The following is a 9,541-nucleotide window of genomic DNA, read 5'->3' as shown; positions in this document are numbered from 1 at the left end:
GTCTTTGAAAAATAATCTTAAAACCAACTTACTGTATATTGAAGACAATATTAAATTTAAACCAGTTTACAACATAATTTTAAAATTTACATACATTCAATATCATTTGATAACATTTTGGTGTTCAAGCCACAATCATTTTTTCACCCAATAACCTTTTATGAGTTGTTTTATCACAGTATGTGACTCTAAGGAGAAAGATAATTTAAATTATATTGCATATTAATTTTTAAGAATATTTTCCCACAGTTTATTTGACATAATTAATATTTATTTTATTAAGTTGGTCATTATTTTTTAATCATATCTATAACCTTTGCTCTATTCCAGTATTAGTTTAAAAACAACAAACATTGTCGAACAGCTTGACTGCCCACTTCAGATCAGTTACACATATTCTAATTAGAATGCGTGTTCTATAGCCATTTTTAAAGTAATACTGGAATAAAGCAAAAGTTACCAATGTGATTAATATTTACATTTTTTCAGTTTGGATTTCTTTCTTTATATATATATATACATACACGGTATATATATATATATATATATAAACTGTACCATATATATATATATGGTTTATATATATATTTTTTTTTTAACTAGTTTTTGTTTTTCAGTAATTTTTATGGAGCTTTTATGGATATTCTTAAAACTTTAACCCTTACAACAGATATATTAACAACAAATAATATAACTGAAATTATATTTCAAAAGATGAAATTTAATGATTATCCAAGGAGGATGTTATTAAAATGATATGAAATACTTTAATAATCAAAACAATTTTAATTGGCTTAGCTTTCCTATATCTAAATATATTATGCCATATATAAAGTATTTATATGAAAAATTGAAAACTTAATAAAACTTTTTATAGATATCATTAATCCCTAATTTAAATCAGGTGGGCAACCTGTGCCCCCTGGCCACATGTGACTTGCGTTGCACAAAATATTAATAAATACAGTGGAACCTCGGTATACGTCTGCTTTAGAATACGTCCAATTCGGAATACGTCCTGTTTGGACGAAACAAATTTTGCTCGGTATACGACTTTTGTTTGGTATATGACTTAATTCAATTATACACGCCATCAATGAACAAGTAGCACTATCGGTGTACTACACTAGACTAGACGTTCGTGGTGCCACGGTCTATAACTTTGTTAAATTTCTTCTGATTTTAATTCGTAAGTAACATTTTATTAAATGCAGTGTGTAGCGTCTATGTAATCCAAAACGAGTTGGTAGACGAACGGACAGCAATTGGTTAGAAAACGTACGTTTTATTTAAAAAATTCCTAATTCATATGCATTTCGGGTTGGCTTAAATTCCCAACCCCTCTTCAGTGCTGTTAAGATTACACAAAAAAATATAATTTAAGGTTAGTTTTACGGTATTGATTAGTAGGAACATAACTAAAAACGCGAGGTGATGATAACATAAAATTGCTTACTTGACATATAATGGTACAGCATAGATGTATTTTACAAAATTTTTTGATTACATAGTAGTATGGGATAGCCTATGATATGAAAAAAGTGGTAAGGAGGAGGCTGTTTAACATATCATTTTTATGACGAACTGTATAACATAGAATATTAATTTAAAAAATATCAATGCACACTTACATTTTAGTTAGAATGTATTATTTCCGAATACAAAAAGGAACATAGTACAAAAACATTTTTAACAACTGGTCTTATCCGTTGTTCGCTTAGTAACAGAATACCGACAAGTAATATTATATAAACAGTTACCCACATTCCGTACACAAGGGTTGTGATTTAAACAATCTTTAACGCGTGGAGGCGTTCTCTATGAGTTTGTACCATTGGGGGTCTATGGACATGCCTTCTGAAACATTAATTAAGTTTTCTTTAGGGTGTTTTTTGATTTCTATGTGTTCTTTAAATTTTCTTTTATATGTGTCTTTTTCTACATGTAACACTTTTGTATTGTTTTTATTAATTTGGCAATTATAGTCTATTGTGTGGTAGTACCAGGGGAAAGTGTTATGTTTTAGGCGGATGGCTGCCATATGTTCTTTAATTCTGGTTTCTAGTGACCGGCCTGTTTCACCAATATAAGTTTTTGGATTTTGACAGTTGCATTCAAGTTTGTAAACAGTTCCTATAGTTTTAAGGGCATTTAGTTTGTTGTTATGTTGTTTATTAATGTCATAATGGATACTATGAGATATTTTGTTGGTCAAAGATGGAGCCAAACTGATATTGTCTTTTTTTAATGACTTATTACAGCCTTCAAAAATGTTTTTTATATATGGGAAGGTTTTGTATTTTTTGTCGGATTTATATTTTGTGTTAAATCTATTTTCCCAGTATTGCTTTTGCCATGTGTTTAATTTCGAATTAGGATAGTCGTTAAGTAAAAATTTAGTTTCAAGCTCTTTTATTTTTATTTTTTGCCATTTGTTATCAGATATTCTGGTATATGTTTCTGGTATATAACTTGCCCATCGATAATATAACAACAAACATAATAGCCGATATTGACAAAAGCGTAAAAGACTTAACTATTAAAAAAGAAGAAAAAGGAAATTTACTTACAACGATCATTCAAAATCTAATGCATCTAAAACAAAACAATAAACACAGAATCAACAAATATAAAATTTTTTTACATAATACAATAAATTTCCTTAAAACGAATAATCTCTCAATAATTAAAGCAGACAAAACTGACCAACTGATAATCATTGACAATAATAATTTACAACAGAAGACTATAGAGCAGATTAATAACATAAATTATATTAAATTAAACAATAACCCATACGAAGATATTAAAAAGGAACTAATTAATTTGGTCAAAAACATATACGCAAATAATAATTTAAGTGAAAACAATAAAAATTATATCCTTAATTTCAAAAACAACAGAACACCCAAACTAAACATAAGATTAAAAACCCACAAAAATGAAGAAAAATTCAGACCTTTAGTAGACTTCAAATTTTCCATACTTTACAACTTAGAACAATATATCAAGCAACAATTAACAAGCATCGATCTGTCTAAATACACCGTAAAAAACGCGGATGATGTTATAAATAGGTTACTGAAAATACAGAAAAGTAACACTGACACACTAATCAGCCTAGATGTCAAAAATATGTACCCAAATATAAAATGGAAATTAATAGAGGAAAGCCTAACCATGTTAAATGTAGATAAAACTTTAATTAATCTAATACACTTCGCATACACCAGAAACTATTTTCAAGCCAATACTAACTTCTATAGACAGGTAGATGGCATCAGTATGGGATCAAAGATGGGACCCAAATTAGCCGAATTAGCTATGATAAACATAGATGAAAAAATAAATAATATCCCAGGCATAAAACTTGTAATGAGATACGCAGACGACTACTTAATAATATACAATAATAGAATAACAAACGATAATACTATTCTGAACACTGCTAACAAATTTAACGAAAATATTCAATTCGATATTGAAATAGAAAACAATAAAAAAATTAATTTCCTCGACATAACAATCATGAATACACTTAATAATTTCTCTTTCATCACATACAAAAAACCATGTAACGTTAATAAAACTATCAACTACTACTCACATGTCCCAGAATATATAAAAAGGAATATTTATACCATGGAGTTAAAAAACATATATACCAGAATATCTGATAACAAATGGCAAAAAATAAAAATAAAAGAGCTTGAAACTAAATTTTTACTTAACGACTATCCTAAATCGAAATTAAACACATGGCAAAAGCAATACTGGGAAAATAGATTTAACACAAAATATAAATCCGACAAAAAATACAAAACCTTCCCATATATAAAAAACATTTTTGAAGGCTGTAATAAGTCATTAAAAAAAGACAATATCAGTTTGGCTCCATCTTTGACCAACAAAATATCTCATAGTATCCATTATGACATTAATAAACAACATAACAACAAACTAAACGCCCTTAAAACTATAGGAACTGTTTACAAACTTGAATGCAACTGTCAAAATCCAAAAACTTATATTGGTGAAACAGGCCGGTCACTAGAAACCAGAATTAAAGAACATATGGCAGCCATCCGCCTAAAACATAACACTTCCCCCTGGTACTACCACACAATAGACTATAATTGCCAAATTAATAAAAACAATACAAAAGTGTTACATGTAGAAAAAGACACATATAAAAGAAAATTTAAAGAACACATAGAAATCAAAAAACACCCTAAAGAAAACTTAATTAATGTTTCAGAAGGCATGTCCATAGACCCCCAATGGTACAAACTCATAGAGAACGCCTCCACGCGTTAAAGATTGTTTAAATCACAACCCCCGTGTACGGAATGTGGGTAACTGTTTATATAACATTACTTGTCGGTATTCTGTTACTAAGCGAACAACGGATAAGACCAGTTGTTAAAAATGTTTTGTACTATGTTCCTTTTTGTATTCGGAAATAATACATTCTAACTAAAATGTAAGTGTGCATTGATATTTTTTAAATTAATATTCTATGTTATACAGTTCGTCATAAAAATGATATGTTAAACAGCCTCCCCCTTATACCACTTTTTTCATATCATAGGCTATGCCATACTACTATGTAATCAAAAAATTTTGTAAAATACATCTATGCTGTACCATTATATGTCAAGTAAGCAATTTTATGTTATCATCACCTCGCGTTTTTAGTTATGTTCCTACTAACCAATACCGTAAAACTAACCTTAAATTATATTTTTTTGTGTAATCTTAACAGCACTGAAGAGGGGTTGGGATTTTAAGCCAACCCGAAATGCATATGAATTAGGAATTTTTTAAATAAAACGTACGTTTTCTAACCAATTGCTGTCCGTTCGTCTACCAACTCGTTTTGGATTACACAGACGCTACACACTGCATTTGATGATACAGCAACCACGTCCTCTACATTTAATTTTAGTTTTGTTTTGGTTTGCTATGCCTTGACTCTGGTCCAGCATAGATTGTTTTTAAAACCCATTTAAAATTTGTTTTGAAATTTTCAAAATATAAATCAAATTAATTTTTAAATTTACATTGTGTGGTGGTGATGAAATATTTTGTTTCTAATAATGATACAGATAAAAATTACTGAATGTATATATCTGTATTCTGTATATAACCAAAGGTTTTTATTCAAAACTCAAACTTACAAAATGATTGCTACAGGAGCAAATGAATTGCCATAGCTCCAAGTCCAAGTCAAAAGTAAAGACATTTTGTATCTCATATCTCTACACAAATTTTTCCTTTTTTCTCTTTGTTAACTCTTTTCATAAATTCATGCTGAATCCACAGAGGAAGTTAACAGGTGGTCCTTTCAAGGAATGAATTGTAGACCCCCATCTGTGGCCTGATGTAACCTATTCACACACTGTTTCTTTGTAAAGCATTGGTTTAGTTTTGGTGTTGATGGAACATTTTGCTTTTAATGTACTGCATGTGTAGATAAATATATAATTTAATTATAACAATTGTAAAATTTAACACATTATTGTTAATGTGATTTGATATATTCTTTGCTATAAGCTTATTTAAAATTTTTTACTTCACAGTTTGTTTGAATAAAAACATGTTAAGTTGTAATGTTTTCATATAAAAAATATATCAGACATATTATGCTTTGAGTTTTAGAAAGGATGATGCCAGTTGTATAAACTGTAAAAAAATTTGTAATCTTTGAGGAAGATGATTTTAAACTTTGAACATTTCAAATAGGGTATAAAAAGTTCTGTTTAGGAAATTTTGAACTAAAAGATTCAAAATATACTGCATGATGCTCAAAAATTGTCAATGAAGTAAAAGTGCAGGAAGAAATTGTTAAAAATTGATGAATAATACATAATATATATAAAACCAAAAATAAAAAGAGGGGGGAAAAAACCACTGAAAATATAGTCATAACATGAGAGAGAGAGACAGTTGGGAGCATAACAGATTGTATTTATGCTTCAAGCACATTTTTTCTCAGCATGCACAGTTTGAACTTTGAACTTCAAAGTGAATTTTTGTTGAATTCATATCACATAAATTTAGATTGAAGAAAAGAATATTTGGAAAAGATAGATAAGATTTCTTAATCCTAATCATATTAAAATTTGCTGACACTCAGTGGTGCCCACAGGCTATAAAAACGGGGGTCCACAAGCTATAAAAAAGAGCATCGTACATTACACAAGGAGCTTCAAACCTATGATTCAGTGTTGGGTTGATGCTCCAACAAGTAGTGCCAGTTACACTTGGTGCTGACACTGCCCCAAAAACAAAGAATGAGGGTTTTGGCAAACATGCAAAAAAGTTGTTTGGACTGAGAAGAAAAGGGGGCACATGTTTCAATGTACAGGCACTCCTGCTGACACTTCTTATCAGTATTCTTTAGTCTTCCAATTAAATTTAGTAAAAACTAATATTAAGTTTATTTTATTGTATAATTCACTTATTTTTTTAAGGTAATTGAAAGTTAAATCATGAAGACAAGTTATAATACAAACATGTTTAACAAAAATATATTTTATAAAACAGATGATATTTTAAGCTTTTTATTTTTATTAATCACATTTAGATGAATGGAGAGACAAGTCTGCATGCAGCAATTGCTCAAGAAGATGGAACATCTCTACATATAGTTGACTTTCTTGTTCAAAATAGGTATCAAATAACTTTATTAATTATCAAACAAATTATTAAATTTTAGAATAAGAAAAATATTGTGTTAACTTTATCATAATTTCATGTAGATCACTTACAGGTTTAAATAGTGAACAGACTTAACTCCTGTTCATTTGTAGAGAATTAAGTTAAATAGTCAGCTTCTAAACAGTTCTCTAGGATGTCGTTATGTAGAAAAGGGAAAAATTGGGATCTTATCAGGTTATAAGTTAGAAATTCAGCTGTTCAGTAAGGGTCCTACTGGAATAAATTTAATCTGCCTAATAGAAAACAAGTAAGAGTATATATAACAACATTTAAAGTATTGCTTGACAGAGAAAACGAACAAGAGATGACTAAAGACCATGGCATACAGATATGTGTCTTTGATAATTTGACGGAAAAAAATCATAAATATAATGAATATGTTTGTCTTATAAAGAATTTTGATAGTTTCTAAAGAAATTCCTGATGACTATATACAAGGGTTTTTTATTTCAACCTCAACTAATGCATTGAAAAAAATTTGGAATCATGTGAGACAGGGACAGGGTGCACACCTAGTGAGTAGTATATTTCCTCACTACTTAGCATTGTGCCAAGCTATTTCAGACATTTGCTACTCTGCAGTAAACATGATGCTGCCAATCCAGTCTCCTGCCAACTGTGAAGTAAGAGCAGTAATTCAATTTCTACAAGCTGAAGGGCTGAATGGAGGTGAAATTTATCAAAGTATTTGTAATGTGTATGGTGAGAACCTCATGAGCTACGGATGCATGCATGAATGGTGCAGGAAATTCAAACAAGGACGTGACAACATTCATGATGAGGGCAGTCAAGGGAGGAAGTGTGTGATGACTGATGATTTGATGGACAAAGTGCTCGATTGGTGTGAGAAAGGCATTAGTTCACGATTTCTGAGCTCATTGAGGAGTTTCCTCAAATTTCAAGATCCACACTGTATACCACTGACTAATAGTGCTAAAGGTTGGCCGAATGGCCTGGTGGCAACATTCTTTGACATGGGTATACAAAAGCTGGTGTCATGGTATGATGTCTGCCTGAATTGAGAAGGCAATTATGTGGAAAAATAAATGAAGACTATAATTACCTTCTACAAATAAAGTGGTTTTGTTCTTCATTCTTGTTTTTTTATTATGGGTTGGTGGAGGTTGAAAAAAATAACCTTCATATTAGAGTGGGGAATCTGCAATATTCAGGCCTTGTGAGGCCTTTCATGACTCCTAGTGCAACCTGATAAAGTATAAAATGATAAAATTCACAAGAATAGAATTAAACTTACTAATTATAACTAAGACTACCAGAATTGTGCAAATTATGCAATCATACATACGAAAATATGTGAAATATGTGTTTTTGGTTAAATTTATTAAAAATTTTTCAGCATTTTGAGAAATTAGCAATATAGCAATATAAAAGTCTCTCTTATTTATTTCCTTTTACCTTATACACATAATTTGGCCAAAGATTGTTGATTTTTAATTTTACTTTTTTAAAGAATAGTTTGATCAGGATGGAGAAGTTTTTAATGCAGTTTCCTTAGACATGGGCTATTCTTATTTTACCATATTGACAATACCAAATGTGTTGAAATTTAAATATAAATGCATTTATTTTCTATAACACAGTTTCCTTGTAAACTTTAAATTTTTATATTGTACAGTGATGCTTTTTTTTTTTATTATTTTATTTTATTATTAAATATCTGTCTGTTAAATTATATTAGTCTGGTCATCACAATTCTATATTTGTATTCACTTACAGGTATGCCTCAGATAATGAGGAACCTCAAGCTATTGGGATTCTACTGTATTGTATTGATATCTAAGATCAATTTATTAAGCAATATGTTTTTATCAATGTTGATTAATGTTTTAATACACTCTAATAATTTAGTTTTATGTTATATCTATATGAAAAAAAATTAATAATTTTTAATATGTTATCTATGTATACAGATTAAATAAGTAAATGTATTGAGTGACTTTTTTTTAGCCCAAGTTTGGATAAACAAACAAAAGATGGGAGTACTGCTCTCCATGTATGTGCTACATATAATCAGTCAGAATGTATGAAGTTACTATTGCGAAGTGGAGCAAATCCACAAATAGAGAATTCTGAAGGAAAAACTCCAATGGATGTTTCAAAAGAAAAAGGATTTCATATTTGTATGGAATTGGTAAATAATGCTATATAATACAAAGTCAACTTTTAAAGTTTTATAAATTAATATTAATTCACTGTAATAAAATTAACTTACATGAAATATTAAGAGAAATTTTGTTTTTAATTTATTAGCTAGAACATGCATTACAAAATAAGAAAACTTTATTTGAAAATGTCAGCATAGATTGGGGTTTATCTCAAGATGATGGTTCAACAGATTTTAGTGATGAAGATTTTGCAGATGAACGAGTAAGTATGAATAATGTGTTTAATGATATAGTATTTAAAACAGTAATAATTTTTAAAGTTTTGACTAGATATGAAAATAAAATGCATTTTACAGTTTATATTACATTTTGAAAATTACCATTTTTATACATTGTATTCTTAATACAGAATACACACACACACACACACACACACACTTATATTACACACACATATTACACACACACACACATATATATATATATATATATAAATTAAACAAATATACAACTGAATTATCATTATACTATAATAAGGATACTTAATTAACTAGATATTATGCAATTGGCAACAGGTAGACAGTTAAGCCACCATCATCTGTTAAATTTAATCAGAAATAAATAATTTAGAAACAAGTCTCACTTCAGACTAGTTTTTCTTCCAAAATATTCTAAATTAAATAAAATTATTT

General features: G+C 29.0%; 2 protein-coding genes across 3 annotated transcripts in view; both read left to right on the top strand.

The window, feature by feature from the left end:
- The first annotated feature begins 1,787 nt into the window (after positions 1 to 1,787).
- On the top strand, positions 1,788 to 4,985 carry LOC111633722 (ribosomal protein VAR1, mitochondrial-like). The gene is made up of 2 exons (XM_023378333.1): positions 1,788 to 4,483; positions 4,592 to 4,985. The coding sequence occupies exon 1, from the start codon at positions 2,455 to 2,457 to the stop codon at positions 4,315 to 4,317; it is 1,863 nt and encodes a 620-aa protein (XP_023234101.1). The 5' UTR covers positions 1,788 to 2,454; the 3' UTR covers positions 4,318 to 4,483; positions 4,592 to 4,985.
- Positions 4,986 to 6,067: 1,082 nt separating this feature from the next.
- Positions 6,068 to 9,541, top strand: part of LOC111633717 (arfGAP with SH3 domain, ANK repeat and PH domain-containing protein-like) — an 80,232-nt gene continuing 76,758 nt past the window's right edge. The window contains exons 1-3 of one of the 2 annotated variants that reach the window (XM_023378328.1): positions 6,068 to 6,675; positions 8,692 to 8,875; positions 8,995 to 9,111. In XM_023378328.1, coding sequence (XP_023234096.1) covers positions 6,590 to 6,675; positions 8,692 to 8,875; positions 8,995 to 9,111 — 387 coding nt within the window. In that variant the 5' untranslated portion in view covers positions 6,068 to 6,589. The remainder of the gene's footprint in view (positions 6,676 to 8,691; positions 8,876 to 8,994; positions 9,112 to 9,541) is intronic. The other variant, XM_023378329.1, reaches the window with a different exon arrangement.

Source organism: Centruroides sculpturatus, unplaced genomic scaffold, assembly GCF_000671375.1.
Source record: "Centruroides sculpturatus isolate CEXI.00-Female unplaced genomic scaffold, Cexi_2.0 scaffold850, whole genome shotgun sequence".
NCBI classification, from domain to species: Eukaryota; Metazoa; Arthropoda; class Arachnida; order Scorpiones; family Buthidae; genus Centruroides; species Centruroides sculpturatus.
Note: the sequence above shows the minus strand (reverse complement) of the source record. Positions and strands in the feature narration are given on the sequence as shown.